Source organism: Homalodisca vitripennis, chromosome X, assembly GCF_021130785.1.
Source record: "Homalodisca vitripennis isolate AUS2020 chromosome X, UT_GWSS_2.1, whole genome shotgun sequence".
In the NCBI taxonomy this organism is placed as follows: Eukaryota; Metazoa; Arthropoda; class Insecta; order Hemiptera; family Cicadellidae; genus Homalodisca; species Homalodisca vitripennis.
In genome coordinates, this window is record NC_060215.1 from 92,672,312 (window position 1) to 92,699,942 (window position 27,631).

The following is a 27,631-nucleotide window of genomic DNA, read 5'->3' on the forward strand; positions in this document are numbered from 1 at the left end:
ATGCCTGGAGCAGAGAAGAACCATCTGTACACGTATATCCAGCCACATACGGACTACATAGCTGTCTCAACGGATGAACAGAGGTATATCTCCATGACTCGATGCCAAGTTAATGATTGTAAAGGTAAAACTGTTAAGATGTGTGTAGGACCAAACGTAGTAAACAACCTTGCCAGTGATCAAGACACCTGTGAATCTGCGTACTTCAGGCAGATTACACCGCCCAAAGAGTTGTGCGACACTCGTCTATCTTACGTAGCAACCTCAATATGGACGGAGATACCAGGAACTGACCGATGGATATTTGTCTTACCAAGAGAAGAGGTGATGACATTTACGTGTCCAGGGACCAACGGTCTCCTGGAGCATGAAGGAACGGAATATGTCCAAGGGACCGGACTTCTGACTCTACCCACTAAAAGTGAAATGTTTGGATCATCATTTAGAATATATAGCAAAATTGTATATAAAAGTAAAATAGATAGTAATGTTAGTAACGTAATTAGGATTCCTAATAAAAATGATTGTTTAGTAGTTTTAGATGATAGCTCTTATGAAAATATATCCAAAAAACTAAAGAACGTTACAGCACACGTCAGATTTGTATCCACTACCCTAAATGATATAAAAACAGTGAGCATTTGATTAGACTAATTGGATTCACTCTTACACAAATATGAGCTGAACAATGATGTGGATTATGTAAAACATTCTATTCCTCTCTGCCTTATTCATAATTGCAATTTTAGTGATATGGCGTTGTAAACTTTGTACATTTTGTCTAAAAAGTAAGAAACAGTATTTGCCTATAAGTTTTAGAAAACCTGAAGAAAACAAAACAGTTGATGTCGAGGTTGAATTAGATTATCTACCATTAGAAGATATTATAAAGATATCAAAAAGAAATAAAACCACAAACTAAAGAACGATGTATCATAGGAATGACACCTCATTCTTTTTTAAGGGGGGAGGTGTTGTATAGTAACATTATTTTGTAATCATATTAGTATGTAAGAACATGTGGCCATGATTGTATGTATTATTTAATGTGTATCAATAACTTGAATAGTGTTAGCGTGAGAAGAGTAGACGTTAGATAAGTAATAGATATACAACATTATTATTAACAAATTGTCACTGGTCACACAGCAATCTACAGATAATTAGCACTTTGGACAATGATATGTACAGAGCGATAATCGCTCTTAATGGGTTGTGTTATTTAAGCCCTGCGAGACGCAGCAGTAGACATCAGTCTCCGCAGACTGCACAGTGAGGAACGGTCACGGTGTTGGGATCAGTCTCCGCAGACTGCACAGCAAGGAACCGGTCGCGGTAGTAGGCAGAATAGTTGGATGTTGGAATTGTGAAACATAAGTACCACAAAGTATAGTGTTAATAGTTTATTCTCAGTAGTAATTTTATACAGGTGTTTTCATTTTACATGTTGTGTGAACAGAGTTGTGCCAAGTGACTATTTTCAATAAACTTATTTAACCCGATGTACCGAGTCGTCTCTTGAGTTCCTACTCTTCAAGGTGAACATTGTTACGGGTTATCTTGCCACTCGGGTAGCCTGCTAACCGTCCCCGCAACAGTCAGATTCCAGACGATACACTGAGAGGAAGTTGAACTGGAGCAAAACTCAACATTCAAATTGAATCATCCCTTAACACCGTAGCTACATTAGGTGTTGACATGTCATAACCTAATTCTCACTTATGTCCCAAATATTAACAGTAAAAATAATAATATATGAGAACATAGCGGAAATCCGAGACAGCTAATAGTAATAGACAATAGACAATATGCTATATTCATAATCTTTGAGATTAGAATGGTATCATTACATAGGTATACAAGTATAAATTTGTATTAATTCAGGTCGGTTGAAGAGGTGTTGATTCATCATTTCTCCTCCAGTCCAGGAATTCCTCAATGGAGTAGTAACCAAGTTTTATTTATGTTTTACACTAATATTAAATGTATGTTCACAGATTTTCACAATAACGTGTAAACTTCTAGAGCTTCCAACCCACTGGTTAACTCGAGATGTACTAAGCCTTCAGATTCAACCATCAGGGCGTACGGAACGATGGTTGAACTCTACATTGTATTGCTTAGTACCCCATAATTTTACATACACAGGTAAATATGAATAGGCAGTTTAATGTTTCATGTCCAGAGACACAATTATTCGAAAGTGTTTGGACAAGTCTATAACACATAATTGAAATTTTGGATAAGACAGATTATCATTAAACACTTGGTATTGATATGTAAAAAACAAACAGCAGTATCATGCACACATGTATGCGCCTGCAGCGAAGGTCAGCTATCGCTATTTATGGTCTTAGAATGTAATGATTTCTTAAATGAAGGCAAGCTAATAACATGTACAGCACTAAGTCTAGTCCTTAGAATGTACTTCAGATAACCCGCAACTTGGATAACTGCACTCAGGATAATCATGTCCCTAGTGTATTTCAGATGAAATAGAATATGATGTTCTTTTTTCAGCAACTTCACTTATCTTTTAAAGGTTTGGAAAGATCTGAATTTTGGAGATTATATCATAGTGGAAAAACACAAGTCATTTGCTAGCCATTTATTGTAAATATAAGAACAAAGTTAATACTTTTGGCATGTCTAAAACTAACATAGAGAAAATATATTGAAATGTGTTTTGAAAATGAGGAGACTAACTAAAGAGATTATTATTAGAAAATGAAAGATTTATTTAGTAATCAAATCCTTCAGCACTTTTTAACAATATTTATTAAGTAGTAAAATTATGTTTAGCTTTTCATATTAATTCTTATGAATATTGTACAACATTTTAAAACTATATTAATAATATGGTTGTACTAAAATTTTTTATGTCATTCTTTTATTGAAATTTGCTATTAAATTCAGGTAAATCCATTCATGGCATATACTACAAAACAAAATAAACACAAAATTTAACCATCATATAATTGGCAACATTCTCATAACACAAGAAATGTATACAACACTTTTTGTTCCATTTTACATAAAAATATATGAGATGGTGATGAATGTTCCAATAATAAGGTTGACACTGAATTGAACAAAATCTCATCTGAATTTATGTTTTGTAGCATATTTCTAAGTTATGCTTCAAATACCCACTTTATATAGCTTGTATCTTATTAAAAGAATAAAATACACATTTGAAACATTCTTTGAAACTGTACAGTTCTCAGATCTCTTTACTGAAATTAACTTTGACTGCAACAGCTTTCTGTTAAGATTTTTTTGCTAATACATGTCATGCTGCGCTTTACTGATTCTCTGTCAAAAACTAATATTATATCTTGTTCAGGTAAATAACTAACCTAATACATAATTACAAACTAGGTTAAAATAAACAAATCATATCAAAGCGTTGTGACACGCCTAAGTCAGGAATCACAACCACCATGTTGTATGTCAACTTCACTAACTCTAAAACATGCTCTTAATAAACAAACAAACAAAAACTATACCCAACACTAATCATTAAAACTGACTACAGAATACAGGTCACAATACGTCTGCATTCGTCTACCAATCACCTATGACTGACCAGAGGCCAATAGCAAATGCTGGTAATACATAAGAGATATTACATATTACCAAAGGTTTTATTTGTGATAATCTAGACATAACATTATAATATAGTAAAACATTGTGGGGCACAGCTTATTCAAAGAGAAAATCGGATTATGTATCACCAAAACTGTGACTTTTATATTCATGTAAGCAGATTTTATCATCAAGTCTCTTCTTGGACTACAATTAATGTTATTCCACCCAAGCAACATGTGGTTCAAACATTTTAAAATTGTCAAATACAAGATGTTTGAAGGATAACATGTATTGTCACATTATTTCTTGTTATTGGACTAAGCGTAACAATGTAATAAGCGATCTGAAGAGCTGACAATTTAATGAAAAGAAATATTAAATAGGATTATGTATGTAATTTTATTATGTTATGGTAAGAAGCTATGGAAGTGCATAACAATTATTTTTACTAATTATTTAGCATTTTGTTTTATATCTGTAGTTAATAAATTTATGTAAGTAATTTTTGTATGGTAAGGTGTGAAAGTGCTAACTTGATCTCCACAGAATTTTTATGTTCTAGATTCACAGAAATTTCAAGTAGCTGCTAATCATCTTAAAAGATACTGTAATCTCATATCTTCAGGGATTTTTAATATTTCCTATGTGGCATCTGTTCTGCCTTATTTTGCATTGTATTTAAAGGTAAGTAAAATGTGTGTTCATGATTTAGGCATCCACAAAGTAGAGGTAAAATACATAGGTCATACTATAACAGTTTTATAACATTCGGAGTTGAGTAGGATCAGATCATGAAATGTAGGATATAAATAGTCAGGTCTTTTTATCTAAACAGTTGTACGTGTATCCATGATCAGAACCTTTGATAAAAGTTTTATTTATAATAAGCTAATTAATGGGTATTAAAACTAATACAATAAGTAATAGTATTGGTTTAAATCAATAGTAAGTGTTGTAATGAAGCAGAGGAAGCACTGCTTCTAAAGTGTCAACTAATGTTTATTAGTTCTCAAAGTATAAAGAGGTTTGCCAAATATAAATATAAGTACTTTTATAGGTTATAATGATGATACTTTACTTGTGAAAATAATTCAATCATCTCTTTTAACTGTGAAATCCATAATATAAAGCTACTATTATAATTAAAACAAATATGAAGATGTGTCAATTACTAGACATGAATTACTAGACTTCACTAGACATGAATGTTTAAAAATACATATAACATAACTTAAGACAAAATCCTCTTAAAGAGTGCTTTCAAGTTACCAACATCTGGTTCTTGTTCGGTTCTGATTTTGTATATTATGCCAAACATGATACTTAAGGTTTATGAGTAAAGTGAAAGGGTTTTGAGTAGTCATCAGTTGTACCTATCAAAAGAATGTATTATATCATATTTATTCAATAAATTCTTATGAATGGCAATAGTCTTATTTAATTTCAATAAAAAACAAATCACAAAAAGTATTTTTTTAAAGCCAAATTGACATTTACATGAAAGATTATATCTTAAACTATTTTTTGTACCTAAATTCTGACAATGTCCGAACACTTGTCATAGAGGGTGAGCAGCTTTTCTATACCTTCTTCATAGGGACATCCTGTTAATGATGGTAGCCATGACTCCTTTATTATCCTTTATTTTTCACCTTATGGTTGGATTGAAAGTGGCACCTAACTTGCACTTCATGTTCAGGAACAAGTAGTAATCGAATGTGGCCAGTCCGTGCTGTATAGCAGATAATTGAACTGCTCCCAACGAAATTGTCAAATCACTGTTATGAGTGTCGCCAGCTATATGGGTCGAGTATTGTCATGGATTTACTCAATTCCTTTACTAAGCATTCATTTCTTGTTGTTTTGAATTGCACATCGTAGTTTTATATGTCTCACAATATCTTGCTGTATTAATGGTTTCATCTCTGGGAAGTAATTTATTAAGAAAACCCCCTTTCTTATCAAAGAACACAGTGCACATAATTTTTTGTGCTTACATTGTTGTTTTAACTTGTTTTTTCGGAGATTGAGTATGTCTCCACTCCACTAACTGATGTTTAGATCCAGGTATGACATGAAGAACCCATGTATAAAACACAAGCACCATTCGGTTTAAAATTTCTCTCCCTGTTGTTGTACTGTGTGAGAAATACCAAAGTCGTTTGGTTTTGAGGATATCAGTGAGCATTTTTGGAACCCATCGTGAACACATCATGTGGTAAACTAAGCAGTCTGTAACAATTTCATGGAAAAAAGTACGTGAAATTTGTGGAAATTCATCTGAAAGCATCGTCATTGTGAAATGTCTGTGTTCATAGATTTTCTCAACAATATTTCTCATCAGGTCATCTTTGACAACAGAAGGTCGACCACTTCGAGCTTCTTCGTGGCATTTGTTTGATTTTCATTAAACATTCTAACCCACTTTCTCACCATTTCATTACTCATCAAATCGTCATCGTTTAGCAGCTTTATAGCGTGATTTTGTTATAGTACATATGACTTTTTTCAAGCAGAATAAATTAAAAAGAAACAGTAACATTTTCTGTACATTTGTAATAAAATGTGAAGAACACTACATTTATTTTAATGTTTCTGGCTTAAAGAATATTTTTTGAGAAATCCCACAATCATTAATCGTGGTCTTTAAGCTTAACAGATATGAAAATTAATTATTGCTATAACTTATAAATACAAGTTAAAATATTGTATGCTAACAATTATAGAACTAAACCACTTATTTTGGCCCCAAACAACTCCAGCAAACATTATTACATGCAATAGAACACTGACATACAGCAAAATGCCATTGCCATTGACAAACCATTACCAAGCTGTAGAAAAACAAAAACATCACTGAAATCAGCAGCTCTTTGTGAATGCAGTGGTATGTGAATCGTGTTGTTTCTGATTACATGTATACCAAAATAAACTTCATACCGGGCATGAAGTAATTGATTGTAAACTGGCTATACCACTATAGGAACAATAAAATTAACTGACTATAAGGCGATTGCCACTTGTATGGTTAACAGGACAATTTAAATTTAGACTAGAAGCTTGCTTATTTGTAAGTCTGTTTACTATTGTCATTGTTATCACTTTAACTGTGTAATGTTGACTTTCACTTGATTGATTTTAGTCATAGTTTATTATTTATTTTTATGTAAACATTGATATTGAATCAAACAATACCTTTAATCAAACGCTAGCTTTTACTATGAATTGTTACAACCAAATTTTTGTGATATATAAGCAGCAATAGGAAAATATTTGTTGAGGACAAAGAATGACAAATATTTTTGTTTCTCTGATACTGAATTATAGCCTAGGTGAGCTTCTTTTCCAGGAAGCAATAGATCCAGGTCAGGCCGTAAGAGGTCAAGTAGCTTATTTGTTTCCATTGTAACTTGAGCGCTAATAAATGTGGAGCAGAGAAGGTGCTCTTCAAGTAAGCTTACTTTTTCTCTTAGTTTGTAAATTGTCCTTCAATATTCTCCGCTGTTTTTTGTTATTCAAGCAAAGAGAAACATTTTATTGAATATCTTGAAATATTAAACTATGGTAACATTTTTGTGTTCATTACAGGATGGGAACTACAATGCCATTTTGAGAAAGTTAATTGAGAAATTTTCATTGAATATTAATTTACCTACTATCATTATTTATACAATGGCAAATATAAAGAAACATCAAGGACAAGATACTTGTAAGGTGAGTTGGAACAAGATTAAGACATAGGGTATCATAAAAAGACTATAAATTTAGGCAGTAATATTATGATTATCTGGATGTAGTTTAGGTGGATATAAACAAATTATCAAAGGTTTTGTACATTCATTTAACTTCTACAACTGTTATTATTGAAACTTAGTTCATACAAGGTCTCCACGTGACTTTGAAAACCATGAATGTCGTTCTACATAAACATATTTTTTGTAATTATGTTATGAATTGGTTTGCAATGAAACTTATTATTAAAAATTAATGAAATGAAACCCATTAAATGCTTGTTTTTAACTAAGAAACAACAAAAGTTAAGTATAACATTGTAAAGCCAACCATGTACTACTATAAATTTAAGAAGTCGTCTTAGAGTTATGTTGTTGGGTTTTATACAATTATGTTAATACTGTTACAGCTTATTTCATGCAGATGAAAAGTATGCTATATAATATGTTTCATTTTAATTTATTCATTTTAATACGTTCACTGCTAAATATTCTTATATAGAGTTCTGTATATGCTGAAAATCTTGTAATACACTTTTGGATGAAATATGATATAAATATATAAAAATTACTTATCAGTCACAAAAATTATCACTCTCTACCGTATTTGGGGATGTGGTAACTGTGGTTACCGCTAGCTCCTGGGGACAGTCTTCCTTGCCAGCTGGTAACTAGTTACCGCTCACACTAGGGAATGCCCTATTATGGCAGTGGGAATATTCCAAATGAATACATCGTAGCTAAGTGAACTGTATTTTATTTGTTTTAGACAAACATAAACAATATTTATTCGTAAATGTGTAAACCAAAATAAATGTAAAAGTTTATAAAAATGTGAAAAAGTTCATATACATCTACGCTAACTCACTCAAATTACTATAAATTAAATTAATTATAAATGTTTTTTGTATTTAAAGCTAAGATTCTTTTAACGTATAAGGTAAATAAATAGATTTATTTTTAGTTATACATGTATATGTATGTTAGTTACATTTTTTACAAAGTTGTGGTAGAGAGGACTTTATAGTCCTAACTTCACCTCTAATAAAGACATTTTTCATTTCATTTCAAATTCAGTTATTATTTACAAATATGTGGTGAATAATATAATAAAATATATTTAAATGTTTACTTGAAATGGTACAAAAATATTGTAGTACATAAGTTTATAAAAATGTAAGAAGAAATAAGTTTACTAAAATAAAATATTGATACAAATTTGTATATACATCGTAACCAACCCACCCAAAAGTCGTTTATTATTTACAAATATATGGTCAAAAATATAAAAAGTTATATTTTCAATACTCGAAAAAAAAAACATAATCATCCCCACAATCCCTTTTTGTCTGTCATTATTCATGGTATTGGTCAAAACAATAAGGCACACACAAATCAGGTTGTTCATCACACTGCAAACAATGCCATACCACTCATTTCACAATTCCCTTTGCACTACAAACTCTGCATTTTTTATTTTTTAACTTTTTGCCACTTTTTTGTTTCTCTTCGATCTTGGAAGGAACGTGGTAAACACTCTTCCGCTTCAATGGTCTTGGAGGTGCAGGAGAGTTCGATAGTAGACGGTCAACTACTGTTAGATGTAAATCATACAAAGGCATTTTTCGTTCATTACAAGAAATTTGCATTTCATTGAAGAGGTAGTGGGCGTTCATCATGAGCATCAGCAACATGTGAATAAAAATCTTCTTGTACCAGAGTATGTTTTTTCTCTCGCAAGGACAATAGGCCATCATCTGATCACTTCGGTCAACTCCCTTCATAAGTGATTATATTTCATAATTGGCAGAGGCTTTTTTTGTTTCAAGTTGGTTGCGGTTGATTGAAGTGACTATTTCATTAGTGTGGTCTGTGGATATGTAAGACACTACTCTTTTATCCCTCCATTTAGCTACCAATACACTTTCGGCGTAGCGTGCAATGGTTTCTCCTTTTTTCAACTTAACTGACTTAACATCCGTTGAAATGTACTTTCTATTGAATCTGAGCGTACCTGTGCTGTATGTATTTCTTCTCAAGAGAGTGGAGGCGAGAGAAAAATTATTATAATAATTGTCCATGTAAAGGCTATGTCTGCTATTTGTTTTTTCTTGCATTAGTTTTAGTACAACGTTAGCCACATGTCCCTTGACACCAAAATCATACATAAAGAACATTAAAATCAAACCATGGGGATCGCACAGACTGTATAGTTTGATCCCATGTTTGTGCTGTTTTCCTTTTATGTATTGACGGAAATACAGCAGACCAAAGTACCAAGCCATCATCAATACACAGGTTTTGTTGTGGGTAGTACACAGACTTCCTAATCAATAAGGAACTGGACTTCAGATGAGCGATTAGATGGATCAGGATGGTTTTCAAAATTCAAGCAATGTAAGATAATCAAAAATCTGTCTCGTGACATGAAATTTGGGAAACAAGAAGAAAACAACTTATTCGTTTTCCAATATACTTGGAGTCTGGGCATTTGTATTATACCCATGTGTAAAATAAGATCAAGGAACCAACAACTCTTTGATAGATAGGTCTTTCCACATACCAACTCGAGAGCTGGGTACAGTATGGGGCCCACAAAAACTCAAGTGCGTACTTGTTGGTTGCTTTAAAAATGTCTTTTAAGACAACTATATCCACAAGCAGTGTGAAAAAACTAATTGGAGATTTGTCATCTGCAAAGGAACTAAAAATCCTTCCTGTCTAGTAAAAAGAATATCTTTCATTCCAATCCGGTTGTGAGCGCTCCATTGGGGTGGGTCACATCGTCCATGTTGTCATCCTCATCGTCTGAACTCAATACTGACTCTGTTGTACGCTTAGAACTTGGTTGTTGTAAACCACTTGGTCTCGAGGGAAGATCCATTGTGTTGCATAATCACTTACTACTATAAAAACTTGAAAAAATCATTAAAAATAATGAAAACGTCTAATGTGAAAACGAAGTGCATAAAAATGAGGAAAAGTACCTCCCGAAGAGCGAGAAATACAGCGTTGTGATAGCTCGAATGCTGGCCGCACGCTGACCTCATTTCAGAACAAAGGCTCTGTGGTAACCATAGTTACTACCCGCTCCTTGCGCAGCGTAGCATGGTAACTAAAGTTACCGCCCACAGCAAATAGTGTGCGCTAGTAGTGCAATAGTGTGTACTTATGCTCAATCCTTGAAGAGGATTTGTCTCTGCCAATAAGAGTGGAAGCAGTATGTTTGTTCCCCATACCTCAGCTGACTTCATGTTTCAACATGAAAGGTTTATTCCCTCACTCTTCATTATGAGAGTTTCATTAGTTGTTATTGCAACGTTAAAAATTTGTTTGCTCCAAACTATAATAGTAAAATTGTAATTTCTTATGACATGTTATTTGTTTTTTCTTTGTTGTTCAGAAAAAGAAACCTTGTGCACAAAACACGAGCTAGGAAATATCTGTTTGTAAACATTTGTATTCCCCACTTGCAGTAAAAATTTAACAACACATTGATTTTATGATCGTCATTAGTGATGGATTTATCATTAGGATCCAAGAGAAATGTCCAAATTAACTATGAATAAGGCTTTTATAGTTATCAAAATTTGGCACTGTAATAAATAGATAAATATATGATTTTATTAATTAAATTTTATAAAATATATCATATTTAAATTCTAAAACGGATTCAAACAGATAAGCAAAGAATTATGAAATGAAGAAGTCAATTGCGGCGGAGAGGGTTGTCGATACCATCAATGAGAGATAAATAATGTTTGCGAGGTATGCAACTTTGTTCCTTTTGAATATTTAATAATCAACCAAACTTATAAAAATGTAACAAATTGACAAATTGAACCATATTATAATCACATATCATATTTAACCCATTGTACTCGTAAGGTCACTAAATATGGCTCTTGCTGATCTCTCAACCAGCTTAAATGAAATCCTAAGTAGTTGTCTTGTCACCTCGCTGGGCCACGGCTAGTGGCCAGCTAGGTTCTGCATCTCCACTTGGTGATTGTGTAACCATATGTCACTTCAACTGTATTTAAATGGCAGTATTTTAATGACACTTTAAATGGCTGGGATTTAATTGCAATTCTTGATCATTTATAATGTTTACCAGTTTTAAGTTTTGTACTATTATTATTTATCATTTTCTTGTAAACTTACCAAATATTAAGTAATTTAAATTACAGTTTGATCTAACTTAAAAGTTTTTTTCTTTGCAATAAACAATAGTTAGTCTCAAGTAGGTGTCTAATATAAACAGATTATAAACTAATTTCCATATTTTGATGTTTGGCTCCACCTTATGCACTTTTATATTAACCTTAGATCTGTGGAATGTTAAATGTCAAATTGTCACCATTTCAGAATTTTGCAAGCTCATTTTTAATAAAATCTTCACGTGTTCAAGATTTACTCTTATTTTAAATTGTTATACATAGCTTTATTCTCCTGAAATGTAGATTAGGATTATGTTAAATCAATAAGAATCGTCCTTTGCTGGATTCATCCCAGAGCCTTTGCAAACTTGCTACTGTAGCAGTCTTGGTCATCTGTTGCTTGTTCCCTTTCGGAAGGAGGACCAGTTTCTGCTTCTTCATCGGTCAGATCAAAGGACCTGGCATTCCACCCAGCTAATGTTTGCTGTACTTCTATCCTCCATCTCTGTTGCCCAACCACATCAAAGACGATGGCCTGGTGATCACTGTGGGTATAGTGATCACTCACACTTCATTATGTAACCCTGGAGGATAGCTCCTCACTAGCGAAGGTTACGTCTATGATGGAGGATCGTTCATTCCTATTGAACATTGGGGTTATGCCATTGTTGAGAAGAACAACCTCCAGAGAGGCGACAAGGTCAAGAAGACTATCACCTCTTTTGTTGGTTACCCCATTCCACAGCCCAAGCATTGAAATCAACAGCAAATATTATTGGATGCTTACCTCTAGCATCCTCGGCCAGGTTATTCAGAAGGACCTGAATTCTTCCTGAGATGCACTTGGTGGAGCATAAACATTATAGATATATCTACCTTCCACTTTGATCCATGAGAATCCAGCTTTCAATGTTTGCGCATTTCCTGGATAAAAATTTGTCCACATACCCAGATGGCTAAGCGACCAGTAGCATTGGGTATCCAGGCTCACGAATTCTGCTTGTCCTAGTACTGTTCTGAGAGAATTGCAACACGTCTTTATTCAATTCTCCTACTGTTTGTGCCAGCAGATCCTGTGCTGCCTTGCAATGGTTATGGTTGAGTTGGAGGATCCTCATTTTCAGCGGGTTGTATCCATAATCTTCACCTAGTAGACCGGACAATCAAAGCTTCCTGTCAGGTGGTTTGCCCTATCTGTACACAGCATACACTTTGGTACCTGACTCTTGCACGCTTTTTGCGTGTGTATTCTAGCTGCACAAAAGATAGTACTCTAATTTTTCTGTACCCTTACAATCTTTTATAGTTTTAAACACAGACCGAACTGATTAATTTGAAGTAGCGAACACCATAAGAAAACGCGAAGCACATTTTTCAGATAAATTAAGATCTAAATGAACTCCTCACCATTACAAAATCCCCAAACCTACCATCCCTATCCAGCCTATAATCAGTTCTCGTGATTCACCTTGCAGGGAATTATCTTAAGTCCTTTTGGATATTTTAAAACCATTGGTAGGAAAAAATGACTCATTTATCAAAAATTCCAGGGATTTTGTAGAGAAGTCAAAATTCCTTAAGTTGACTGAAACTGAAAAACTAGTAAGCTGTGACATTGAAAGTCTATTCCCAAAATTACCAGTTCCAGAAACTCGAAATCATTGAATCACGTCTCAAAGAAGACAAAACATTAAGTGAAAGGACTAAACTTGCTGTGCCAGTAATTATGGAACTGTTAGAATTATGCACTCTATGCAATTATTTTGAGCTAGAGGGTAAAGATAAAGGCATGGCAAAGGGTTCTTAACTGTCTCCTATTTTCGCCAATATATTTATGGAGTAATTTGAGTAAAAAGCATTGGCTTTAGCACAGTTTAAACCGAAGTTTTGGTGGAGGTATGTGGATGATACCTTTTTGTTTTTCCTCATGGAGAAACTAAATTCAATGAGTTTTTGAATCATATTAATAGTATTTATCCTTCCATCTGCTTCACAGTGGAAGTTCAAAACAAGCTTTCTTTTTCTGATGTATGTGTATTAAGAGATAGGGATGTTCTTAAGACTATGGTTTTTTTAAAGAAAACACGCACAGGAAAATATTTAAATTAACAGTTAAACCATCAAAAATCTGCCAAAAAATGAGTGGCCTGCTCGTTATTTGACTAAAAGAGGAATTTAAGAAAGTTGAATCAGATCTTAGATGCAAATGGATACCCTCAATCTACAGTATAATAAGCAATTGTAAATGAACCAGATGAACCATTCCTGAGTCAGTCAACCAGAATATTGATAAATTTGTGTTCACTTCAATATCTTATATGCTGGGATTATTGGAGAAAATTAGAAGAGTAGGTAGAAAATGCAACATTAGAACAGTGTTTAAAACACACAATACTCTTAGACTAAGTTTTGTGAAAAAAAAAAAAACTAAACAAATGGCACTTAGGATTCCAAAAACTGTGATTACAGTATAGAGAATTTAATAACATTTACAATAATTATGTATAATATATAATAGTTTTTGTAGAATAGAGTTGTTACAATAATAAAAACACAATCATGTCCTTTCACAACAGAATGGCCCAATCCAATCAGACTGGGAGCGCGTGAGGCTCGTTGTGGTAATTCAACCAGGAGAGAGCATTTCAAATAAGAATAATTCGTTTCATCAGAGATCTCTATCTCTATCCAGTACAAAATAGTGGTCCGTCAAATTTTTAATGTAAAAAAATACGCTAAAAATCAAGATTTTAATTTTATTGGTTTAATTTATTTTAACGTTACTAAATAATCATCCATCAGTTATTAACTAAATCAACTTACAACTACTCCTGGCTCCATAAGCAAACTGGGCTCTCAGACTTGATTTTTTGCGTATTTCTTTTACATTACAAATTATTGTAAAGCCTGAACGTAATACTAGCGTCAAGGTCGCTCCTGCGGCAGTTGCCAAGCAATCAGCAGTGTCTTAACAAAAACTACAATTTATACAGATTTTTCTGTAAATCAATCACATTCTTGCTCACACAAAAAAAAATATAGCTCAATATTTCATAAATTTTACAACAGCCTTTATTGTTCCTTCCTGAGGTCTAAAACCAAATTGACTGTCTGATAACAGTACATTATTTTAAAAATATTTAATAACTTGTCTATTAATTATGAATTGATACACTTTTGCAATAACTGAAATTAACGTGACAGGTCTATAATTCTTATTAATCTGTTCTCATACCTGTTTTAAACAATGGAATGGTCTTAATGAATAAAGATGAATTCTTTAGCTTATCATAGCTGCTTTTTGTTTTGGCTGTAATGTTTGTTCTTCAAAGCAGAAGCAACAACTACTTCATCAATGTGGCCAAAGAAACCTTGAAGGAAAAAATCCCCCAAAAACGTATACAACCACTAATAATACTTTTACCATTGAAGATCATCTTAGGATATTTGCTCCAACCTCAATAAATGCAGTTCAGGCGATCATCAGACCAACTAAATCATCTTCTTCAGCTGGTATGGTTGACATCTCTTCAAGGATCATGAAACTTGGCGAGGAAGAACTGCTGATTCCGTTGACCAATGTGATTAAAAAGTCTCTGGCACAAGGGGTGTTTCCATCTAAAATGAAAATCTCAAAAGTGTACCCCCTCCATAAAAAGATAAAATGAAGAATTACAGACCGATCTCATTGTTTCCCACATTCTCAAAAGTCTTGAAGAGGGTTGTTTTAAGTAGATTTAGGAGCACATCTTCAGAAAAATTATATTAGTCTTGAAGGATAGCATGGCTTAATTCCGGGCTGCTCGACAAGCTCTTGGAGAGATCATTGAGTGCATAACTTATGATCTGGTTGCTGGAAAAACAATCATCAGTACATCCCTCGACCTGAGCAAGACATTCGACTGTCTCGAACACAATATGATTCTAAACAAACTCGAACGTCTAAGCAGTCGATGCAGCATGTGGAGTTAAAGGGCACATTATTGGTATCACAACTTTGACCAGATCGAGACAACTAATTGTCAAGAGAGGAGTCCCTCAGGGCTCAGTGTTGGAATCAGTGCTATTTGTTTTGTTTACAGCTGATCTTCCTAACTACATTAGCCAGTATAGCAGGACCATCATGTTTGCGGATGATGCCATGCTCCTGTCTAGTAGTAAAATATCAGAAGCACTGGAGGTGAGCAACTTCATTGCAGTGAGCTTGACGCAAGACTACTGCATCAGCAATGATCTGGTCTTTAATGAAGACAAAACTACACAGCTAATTATGGGAAGGCTTAAAGATGAAGTCACTGATCCTCCTAACATTCAACTCTTTTGTTCAACAAAGCACTTGGGTGTGATCCTTGATGACAAACTGTCTTGGAGCTGTCATATTGACTCACTTTGCATGAAACTGAGCTTTGCAGTTTTTGCCTTGAAGCGTATACGAGCCATCAGCATGGCCGAAACGACAAGAACAAACTACCACGCTCTCTTTGAGTCTTACCTTAGATATGATAAAGATACTTATTGTGGGGAGGGGCAAAGCAGGAGAACTTGAAACGAGTAACGTTGTTCTCACGTTCTTCGATCCATGGCAGGTCTTCAGCCAGGGGAAAGCTGCAGAGATACCATTCAAAAATTCTGTGTTTCATGCTTAGGAATAAAGTTATCAGCATCTGTAAATAAGGAACTATCCTTCTTCCAATTCACTGCTGCTTAACGTTCACATATACAAAGCACATCTGCTTTTAATTTCATTATACAAAATAATTACTTCATCTATCTTTCCAATAAAACCCTGTACGTTCCAATGTACAATTCATAGCTTGTTATACTTTGGACTACAGATGAAGCCCGTTGACTTCTAAGGCGTACTTGGTTCTTGAACAAAGTTATTGTTCAGAGGGTTTTACCTAAAAAATAACTATTGAGTACTTTATACCCAAAATTATTTCAAGGCAGCTTATGTTTTCCAATAATGCACCATACAGGTCATAGATTATGATGTAGCAGTTCTTCACTAATGTCAAACGGCACTCCAACCTGAAATGTGCTATAGCTATTATACCTTGTAGCCAACTTTTCACACATATGCAGTTCCGAGTCCTTCAGGTCTTTAAGATAGGCATAGTTGCTGATACGTTGTAATGTGGCTGTTGCCAAGTGGTAAGGTTTTATAGGAACATTATTTATGTTCTTTTAGGTTTTTTCTCTTATATCTCTCTTTTTACAATTTGGAAAGTATCTTTTTCATGGTTTAAACGTATTTCACATTCTATTTCGTATATTTGTACATAATGTTTAATTAAAGAATTCTTCCTCTTTTGTCAGAAACCTCAAATATTCTTGTTTAAATTATAATATTTTAATATTTTTTCTTCAAGAAATACGAGCTAGATAAATGTTCAGAGTGCCCAACTAAAAGAAATGTATCTGATGTTCTCTGCATGTTAATTCTTTCACTGATTATTTTAAAACTTTGCACACTTCTTAATGAAACTACTAAGGATGTTCTGTTAAATTGCAACTTCAGTTTTTGTTGAAGCAAAATGGTGGACAAATGATGGAGAGAAAAAATTCCTGTCACTATAAAATATTTACTGTTACTGCATTGCATAATTCTAACTGATTTTTGAACAGCTGTTTAAATCTAACATCTATTTGATTAAAACTGAAAATTACTAACTGTTTAAAATTAAATTTGTGATAGTAAAAGTTAATTTTTAAATGTAACAAAAACAGTTCTGTATTTATTCAAATTTCTTCAACCTCCATATAGTTGTTTCTGTAAGCATTAGAGAGAGTTTTTTTTATTGATGATTGTGTTAGGCTTCAGAATAATTTGTGAAAGAATGAGTAAACAATACAATATCTAATGTATATACTTCTTCAAAGGATAATTTGTATATAATTGTCTAAAAGTTGAAATCTTTGGATTTATATTGTGAATTTTAAATCTTGAAATAGAGCTTATTCAATATAGTACTTTTTAAGCTTACAATAATAATGTACTGTATAAGAAAATGGAATCTTTTTCAGATGATGGCTGAAGGAATAGCCCATGTTGTCTTTTCCAAACCTGAGAAGGAGGAAGACAATTTAAAAACTCTGAAGAAAAACATTTTGTATGCAAGTTCGTACTATATTCTACAAGAAAAATGGTTTAGTCTTCTACAATTGTTATCCTGTTTTGTCGAATTACTTACAAAAGATGAAGCAATTGAAGTGTAAGTTAAATATGTGTAGTATAAAATATTTATTATCATTAATACATAATAAATTCTGATATAGTGCCTCTAAATTTAAGTTATATTTATATTCATCCATGAATGTCCATATTAGCATGTACCATTTTTCACTTGTTTTACTGTTGATTGGATATTTATTTATACAACTCAATGATTGATAGTATAAAAGTAGACTTGTTCATGATGTTTTTGTTTCAGTAAGGCCAAGCTTGTTCCTAATTTCTCCAAAGTCGCCAACAAAACTGAGGTGCAACAGTACTTGGATTCTTTTCCATATTAAATGCACTAAGTGGACCAAGGTATTCTTTACAGTTTTATATTGTCTTACTAATAATAGATTATTACATTCTTACAAGTCAAGTTTTAACAACATTGGATTTAAATGTATTAACACGTTCAATGCTGACCTATCTTTAATGCACCATGCTGTGTGCTGAAGTACGTTTTTTAATTTTTATTTGAGTAAGTGCTTGAGGCTATTTTTAAGGAAAACAACACAGTTATATCAATTTTACCTTTTTTTGAATACAAAAAAATCGAAGCTTTACTATGCAAAACAGTTTTATTCTTGTAAAAAGCTAAAATATAAGTTCAAAATTAGTTTACCACTTTGGCAAAAAGAATAATGCTTTTCAGGCTGCATGATTAGAGTAATTTTCAATGTTCTTTCTAAAAGTATATACACCATTTACAGAAAAAGTTTTCAGTTGTTATGATATTCCTCAAAACATCTTTCGAGGCACAGAGCTGGTTTTTCTGGACAATCCTCACAGAAAAATGTTTTGTCTTTCCTCTTGCAATTTTTGTAGCAAATTTGACATTGTTTTCTACCACTTTTTTCATTAGGTTATAAAGCTAGTTTTGTAGGTACATGCTTTTTTTGCACAACTTCATCGTCATTATTTTCATCGCTAGGTTCAGATGCAAGAAGACTTGATCACAGCAACTCTAAAGTCTAACATTGTCATTTTCTTGTCACCATTATGCTTGTTGTACAGTAAAAAATCATTCAGTATGTCCATTTGCAAAATGTGTACTAGGAGCTTCTTATACCAAAGAATCAATACCACTCATATAAGTGTTGTATTCAGTTGCAGGTAGAGGCTTAACCATTTCAATTCCTCTCTTAGTAGTCACTTCTTCCATAACATTTTAAAATTGGCTACTAATGTACAAAACATTCCTTTTGTCTCTCCATTTTCCTACCATTATTCCATTCTGATACTATACTACTGTCTCACCTCTCTCTTTAGGTTTTTTTTTTATTAATTCTTTACGAAACATTAACTCTGTCCATTCGAAGAGTTCCTGTTATGTAGCTCCTGTTGTGTTTTTACAATAAGAGCTTTTGTCAATTCGATACTATTGTAAAAGTTATCCCTATATATTGAGTGCCCTTTGTTAAGCCATTCATCCATAAAATAAAGTACTACTTTCTTTGAGTGCCCTTCACAAGAAACTATGTCCAGAGCACCAGCATATACGGCAAACTTCATCATCAGGCCATTCGGTTTGCAGAGAACATACATCTCTATGCCATATTTATGTCTCTTGTTTTTGATGTACTGTTTGAACACTAACTGACCCCTCCATAAAACCATGGATTTATCTAAAGATACCTCTTTGCAAGGGGCATAAATACAACATTTTGTTGTTGAAATAATCCGTGGCTGGTGTAATTTTTTTCAATTGGTCATCTAGGCCTTAAGATGCTAGGTGAAAACATCTCAATATAACAAAAAACCTGTCCCTCGACATATATTTGCCGAAACAGGTATGAAACCATTCATATTTCATCCACTACTGTTAGAGCTGTGGCAGCTTCATGATACCAATGTGAAATAAAAAGCCAAGGAAAGTCTTAAATTCAGGCAATATAATGTCTTTCCAATGATTAATTCCTGATTTAGGTTTTAGATTTCCGTTCAAAAAGACGTCAACTACATACAAATTAGTCTCCCCAATAATGGCATGTAAGAAGCAATAGTCAATAATAAGTTGAAAATAATCCAATGGATTGTTGCCAACGCAGTTGAACTTTCAATCCTGTCGGTTGGTTAAACAAAAATGTTTTTATCTGAGGTACTTCATCCCACTGTAATTGAACGCGGGTTATTTCTCCCACGTTGTGTTTCCAGTTGGGTTGGTGGGGTAGGGAGGTGTGGCATTTGCCAAGGTTTGAAGTCCACTAGGATCAGGAAAGTCATTTTCACCTAGACAGAATGAAACATTACTTATACTTACTGACTTATTAAGGTTATCACCCTGGTCATTACTGATATCACTGTCACTGGACTCAATATCACTAGGTTTGTAACTGTCACCACTACTGTACTCATCGGAATCTGATTAATAGTTTGCATACCTATCTATTTCACTGAGAGTTAGGAAATTGGGATTACGAAAATCAAATCTAATCCCTCATGTTTAAAACTACGAAACAAACTAAATAAGAAATGAAGGGCAATTTTTATGCTATAACCCAGATACCCAATTGTAAGGTAACAATTGAAGAGGTCAGATATAATATACGAGAAGATCTAGTACTCTGGCCAACAACTCCTTGTGAAGTAAGCAAAACTATCGTCACTCAAATAAAAAAACTCAAGTGGCTTCGATGATGTTCCATCTAAGGTCATCAAGCACTGTGAAACTGAGGTGATACATCCTCTGACAAATATTATTAACAAGTCATTTGCGCAGGGAAAATTTCCAAACAAGCATAAAACTGCCAAAGTGTATCCAAAATGTAAAAAAGGTGACTCAACTGAGACACAAAACTATAGACTAATATCACTCCTCTCTACCTTCTCAAAAGTAATAGAAAAAATTGTTTTGGCAAGACTACAGCAGCATCTTTCACAACATCAGCTACTGACAGAAAAACAGCTTGGCTTTATGGCGAGCAAATCAACAAATACAGCCATCATAACCATTATAGAAAGCCTCATAAAATCCATTGAAGAAGGAGACACAACCATAACAGTCTTCCTCGATTACAGTAAGGCTTTTGACTGTATCATTCGTGACCTGCTTCTTAAAAAAACTAAAGAACATGGGAGTATGGGGTACTCCAGGAAAATAGTTTGAAAGCTACTTGACTAATAGATCCCAAGCGGTAGAGGTCAAAAGCCTCAAATCAGATGTCTTTGTGGAAACTGTATCCAAACAAGCCATAATTAAATCAGGAGTTCCGCAGAGCTCGGTTCTGGGGCCTGTCCTGTACATAATCTTTACAAGTGACCTTCCTCGCTACCTCAAAGACTACTGCAATACAATCATGTATGCTGACGATACCGCACTGTTGCTCAATAACAAAAAGGCCACTGATCTGGAAATACAATCTTTTGTTGCCTTGGGAATGGCACAACATTATTATCATGCTAACAGCCTGGTACTGAATGAGAAAAAAAGTCAACAGCTTATCATTGGGAAGAAAAGAGAGGAAGTTGCAGGACTGCCAGATGTGATGCAAGTGTCACAAGTAATATACTTGTGGAGTAGTGATAGATAATAATCTTACCTGGTCTGACCACCTAGACAAGTTGTGCTGTAAACTCAGCTCAGCTCTGTATGTGCTACGACGGCTGAGACACATATCTAGTGATGACACTACAAAAGCGGCGTACTTTGCTCTGTTTGAGGCACATGTCTGATATGGGATAGCGGTGTGGGGTAATTCTTCTAGAACAAACACAAAGAGGGTTCTAGTTCTGCAAACAAAGGCAGTTCGCATTGTAGCTGGTCTTGGACACAAAGAATCATGCCACACAGCCTTTAAAGAACTAAGGGTGTTAACTGTAGTGATCCTTTTCATCCTAGAAACTACCTTACATGCTAAAAAGCAAAACCTGCAGAGAGGAACTGATATACACAATTATAACACTAGAAGAGCCAATGGCATAGTGCTTCCGATCCATCATCTACACTCTATGAAAAACAACCGACATATCTGGGAGCAAAATTCCTCAACATCATGCCGGAAGAAGTGAAAAACACCCACTGCGAGAAGAAGTTGAGAAGAAACATCATAGCATGGCTACAACAGCGCCCTTCCTACACAGTGGACGAATTTGAAAACTGGAGAAAGACTTTTGAATATTTGTAGTGGTTTTGGTGACACATTTATTGTTCTCAATGAATGATGTAAATAAAGAATTATTATCTATTGTTTATTGTCTATAGCACTGACATTAAAACCATTAACCTTATCAAACTAAACATAGCACCGATGATTTAGCCATACATAGGTGTGCATGCAATGCCGCACTTACGAGTCATCAGCATATGGCGAGGAACCTAGATGATGCACTTATGAAGCATCCACATTGAATGTGTTAAAGTATTTTCACAGACTTGTAGTTAAATGTTATAAAAGACAGAAATTACACAAGATAAGGTAAACCACTTTTCGGCTGTAAAGCTACAAGAGCTACACCTTCCCATATCTGCACATTTGCAATAAGTACTTGCCAAAAGAGCCAAGGCACTTTTAATGCATGTTGCAATGGTTAAACTGTTGTCAAGGTATGCAAATGGGTAAACTGCTATGATGTTTACAGTCTCATTAGTAATGTATCAATTCCAAAAACTTAAAACAATTAAATTACAATTACAAAGAAGACCAAACTTCATGTCCAAGTAGTCAAAAAAGTACTGGTGCTTTGCGCCCAATGCAATTACTTTGAGTTTGATGACAAGATGCAGAGATTAAGGTCTCTTTTAGCCAATATGTTTATCAAAGAGTTAGAGCAAAAAGCCATGGTTCCATCTCTGTTTAAGTTAAAGATTTTATAGAGACTATGGGATGAAGTGTTTGTTATCATGTCTAATGTAAACACTCAACTTAAGACACATAACTTAGAGTACATAAACAGAATTTTTCTCTTTTTATTTGCTTAACCATGCATTTAAAAGTTTAAAACAAACTGAATGTGTTTGGTAAAAGATGGAGAAGACTTAGCCCTTTGAGGTATCATTACAAATCGCACCAACTGTCTCCAGGTTGTATTTATTTTGCGCTATGTTACAGCTTTTTTACATTATACAAACCAAATGTTTTAAATACGTTTTTCTGTAATACTTTTTATTTTTTGTTTTTACAAAGATAAGTTAATAATTCCAAAAGAGCCTATACATTCTCTTTAATTATTTTTTTAGGTAATAATTTGTATAGTATAAAAATAAAATATCAAATTGATAAAAAGTAATTTTTATTTCAAACACATAAACAATAGACCAAAATTGTATGAATGCCAAAGTGTCATAACTAACATCTAAGTATTCGGTTTAACATTTGTTGACTTTAGGGAGATAATACTGTTTATAAGCTTAACAAGTTTCCTAATACAGTAAAGTGAAATGTTTCAGTTTAGAAAAAATTGCCAAGAGCTCTTGTGTGAAATACAGTATCTGCAGTAAAAATAGACAGAGGCATATATTCCTTGTGTTTATTTTTTTCAAAGGCATGTTTCAGTCATGTACTTTCACCACTGAATGAAACATTCCAAGAGATTCCCACTAATAACAATTGTGTGTCAATGATCTATATCTAACAATGGAAGAAACATCTCTGAGTAAAATATGTACTTCTTTTGCATCAAAAGAATTCCTTGCATGTCACAAGAATTCCAAAATCTGTAGGAATTCAGATAATTCAATGGATGCTGTGTGTTTCAACTCCTTTCTGTTAGAACAGGTGTCAAAATTGTTAACAACTGAGAGGTCGCACAAAGACAATTTGGTTACACTAAATTTTTTATTCTTTTTGTTTCCTTTAATTAGAAATATTCCCTAAAAATTACAATTTAGTTAGGTTAGGTTGAATAACTGTCTTTCTGAATTGTAGTTTAACTAACCTGCATATAAAATTCTGTCTATAAAAACATGTTAAAAGTAAAAACGTGCTCAAATTCGGCAAAAGTCAAATCTGCCTTTCTTTTTTGCTGATCAACAAGTCTTTCTCACAGGAATATTTCCATCAAAATTAAAATTCTCTAAGGTCCTGTTTCATAAATATGGTAGAAAAAGTGAAGTTATCCATTTGTTATCAACCACAATGATACAGACCACTTGTCTCAGTTGTCTTTGAAATTGTAGAAAAAACATTTCTTGTCTTGACTGCTTCATTATATAAAGAATGACTCATTACTTATGAGAAAACGCGGTCTCAGGATGTTCCTGCATTACTGCATTGACACATTTTTCATAGTCAAGGATTTTCCTTGATAGGAATACAGCCTTTGATGGTTTAGATCATATAATCTATGGATAGAGTAATGAATAATGCTATGAAAAGATTTCTACTTATACACTTATAGTTTTATAGAGATGCAGTAATCAAATAACTGATTTAGCAAACAAGATTCTACAAATTTACTAAAAATTGGAACAATTGCAATAGGATAGTAGTTTTTGGGTGAGCTCCTGCTTCAATTTTCAAAACTATGGGCGACCTTTGCTGACTTCAGACAGTCTGGAAAGTATCCCTGTTCTAGCATTAAGTTTGTTAAGGATGTTAAAGGTTCTATGATGCCAGAAATTCATATATATCTTCACTCTGAGAATTACTTAGTTAACCAACTATAATCATGATCCCACTAGCATCAATCATATACCATTTACATACCAGAGGCAATTCTTCTGAAAAATTGTAATTTTTCAACAGATCCATGCAATCAACATTAAGTACAGAGGTATTTGAGCTATTATTCCTATCAGGAGAGAGTGGTACATTTTTTAAATTGTTTTGAAAACTATTTACACCAGACTCTTGTTTTATTACATTCCTTGCTAATTTACTTTTGTTTTAAGCATTAATTATGAGAAAATTGTTAGCAGCTATTTTCGCTTCACTAATGGTTTTCCTGTAACATTTTTTAAATTCCTTAAATCTATCTTTATCTGTTTGAGCTTAACTTCCATTTATCATATAAAATCAGTAAATGGCTTCTCTTTGTTTTTTAGCTCAGGTTTAAAACACTTTTTTTAAACATTTATGTTTAGATTTATTTTTGCTGTTATTGATTTTTCCCTGACACAATGGTGATTAAAAAATGGCAACAGAATATCTTGAAATAGACTAAACACTACATCAGCTTCATCAAGCTCATAAAATTTAGTCCATTCAAAATTATTTCAAAGATTTTCTTACACATTATTTTAAAGGATTGATAACCTTTCATTACACAAAACTTTTATTTAATCTTTACTCAATATATTTTTCCAAACTAAATGTAACCAAACACGAGCACGGTCTGATATTAAATCCTGATCAAGTATGCAGATGTAAAATTCCCTATTAATGTGTTTATACACATTATCAAGGCAGGAAGAATTTCTTGTTGGTTGATGACTCACCCAATATAAATTTATTGATCCAAGGATATTACGGAAGTAAATTACCTCAAGCTTGTTAGGTTTCAATATGTCAACATTTAAATTGCCACACAATGCAAAATATGTCTGAGGTAGTCTGGTTATTATTTCTAATATTACATTTTCTATAATATTTATAAAAATACTAAAATAAGATGTAGGATTTCTATAAACATTTAAAATAACTAAGTTATATTCTAAAAGTAAAATTGCCAAGACTTCACAAAAATAATTAGGGTAATGCTTTGATGCATTTATCAGGTCATATTTTAGGTACTTTTTATTACTATAGATGTGCCTCCATGAGCAAGGAGAGGCTTTCTACAAAAGCTAGATGCTACAGTGTACCTTTCTGATACATATAAACAAATTTGCTTTTCTTTTAACCAATGTTCATCAGTAAAAACTACGTCAATATTATTGTGATCTATAATTATTTCCAGCTAACCAAGTTTAATTCTTAATGACTGAATATTTATAGTTAGTAAATTTAACTTATTGTTATTTCAATCATAGTTGGAAGGTGTTGCACCATAGGTTAATATCCGTTTCCTGGTATGAGCAATAAGCGATTTAAGCAATCTTGTTGCAATTTCAGGTACAACAGATGGTGTTCTCAAGTACTCCCTCAACACCTGCTGGACTGGTGCTCGTAGATGTACTGTGCTCTATCGCTGTGAAGACTTATTATAACATTTAAAAATATAAATAAAGCTTAATATTGTTTTCCTTTAAGCTTCAGCATAATCTCATTAGACTGGACTTCTCAAATGTTAACATTCTTTGAGTTTCAGAAGTCTTATACTTTTTTGTTATTATTTCTTGATGGACTACTTTAGTTTCATTACATAGCTTATGATGTAGAGTAAGAAGTTCCTTTCTCCTATTTCTCAATTTTCATTTCTTGTTCCTTGATTTTTTGAGCTTGTTTCTCATCGTGTTCCTCAAAGATATGTTTTATATCAAAATAATAGTTCTTTTCTTTGCTTCTTTGATTTTCAGTGTCAGAAATTCTTTGATGGAGAAGTTTGATTTTTGCTAGATATTGCTCTTCTCCTCTTTCCAGGTCTTCAATTTTTGATTGTAGGTTCATAATTTTAGCTGAAAGCGTACAATTTTTACTTTTGAGGACTTCATTTTCTTCTAGTAGAGCTGATCCCACCTTTGCTGCTAGAATTAGGGTGTCTTCCTCTGTCTGGGGAGTATTTTCCAATAGACTTCTTTCTAGCTCATGCCTAGAGTTATTCATAAATAGCACTTCATTGTGTTCAAAGGCTTGTTGATCATCCCTGTTTTGAATGATTAGTGCCATGTTGTTTTTTGCCTCGTCCATTGCTTGATTAAATGCTTTATTCTTAAAGTTGTCTGTTTTTTTCTGCCCATATGTCTCAAGATTTTCCAGGTAAGAGCATATATTTGTGTCCTTTACAAGCCCACTTTCACTGGTTCCAAAGAATTTAATATTGTACTTGGTAGTTTTACCATTGCTGTCAATACTATTAATAATGGCTGGCCAGTGAGGATAGCCCCTAATCTTGGCAAAGACCATATCACCAGGTGAGAAACTCTTACCTATTTCCGTGGTCATTATTTAAAAAATAAAAGACAGAGATTGTTGTGGTAGTATTAAAGAGGTTAAGTTTTTTATATCCTGGTTTGGCTGGTTCCAGTAGTTATTTAAGAAGAAATTGTTGTGTCTAAGTTTAGATGTAAAAGAATAAATTCAGTTTTTTGTGCTAGGTTTGGCTGTTTCCTGTTGTAAGATAATAGCAGGCTGTTGTTAATAACAGAAGTGTAAATTTTGTTTGATTTTGAGGAGTAATCTAATTCCTTGTCATAAGGTGAAACCCAAGCAGCCTAAGCTAGATAGGTGGTGGGAGTCAGATGTAAATAAAGGAAAGCAGAGTGTTGGTGCTGTTGTCAGATGCACAGTCAGCAGCTCCAGGTCAGTGCTCCAGTGTGACACACATTGCTACTGAGATGGAAGTAGGTCACTGTTGTTGAGTTGGCCTGTTCAAGTGTTGTACATCTGGCAAGAGTGACTTCATATTTTTATATTGGAGTAATTGGCTTAACAATTAATTAGTTTTTTAATTTCAAATGAAGAAACTCTTGCTTAATATAGTCAAATTTATGGTATTGTTGTGTTCTAAAAATATGCATAATAATAATGCATAGCTCTTGAAATTGAGTCAGTTACTTGTGTTGTTATATTTTCCTAAAAAAATCAACCTTCTTGGAAATTTATGTGAGTGGACTTACAGTTGTTCCAGGTACGTTGTGTGCACAAATATAGTAATGTTTGTTGGATAATTACCACATATTATACACTTTTCACTGGAGCCCCTTCACTAAGACTGTAGTCAGTCAGCCATTTTTGTTGTGTAATTGTATGAAATTGTACTTTTTAACATGTGGTTAGATCTTTATCAACTGTATAGTAATTTATAGTCATAGTATAGTCACAATGTATAGTCATTAATAAGCTTGTATTACATGCATGTTATTTGAAAATAAAAATAATTGTACAAACCGA

General features: G+C 33.4%; 1 protein-coding gene across 1 annotated transcript; it reads left to right on the plus strand.

Annotated features, from left to right (window-relative positions):
- LOC124369518 lies at nt 1–27,631 on the plus strand. Its single transcript, XM_046827538.1, has 7 exons — nt 1–421; nt 1,924–2,148; nt 4,154–4,275; nt 7,180–7,305; nt 17,510–17,697; nt 17,917–18,017; nt 25,694–27,631. The coding sequence occupies exons 1-6, from the start codon at nt 1–3 to the stop codon at nt 17,996–17,998; spliced, it is 1,164 nt and encodes a 387-aa protein (XP_046683494.1). The 3' UTR covers nt 17,999–18,017; nt 25,694–27,631.

Bases quoted from the DNA above. Each gene is read 5' to 3' on its own strand.
- LOC124369518 (XM_046827538.1), top strand. From the start codon at position 1: ATGCCTGGAGCAGAGAAGAACCATCTGTACACGTATATCCAGCCACAT. The intron at 2,149-4,153 runs GTAAATATGAAT...TTTATGTTCTAG, and splicing joins CCATAATTTTACATACACAG to ATTCACAGAAATTTCAAGTA. The intron at 17,698-17,916 runs GTAAGTTAAATA...TTTTTGTTTCAG, and splicing joins AAAGATGAAGCAATTGAAGT to TAAGGCCAAGCTTGTTCCTA.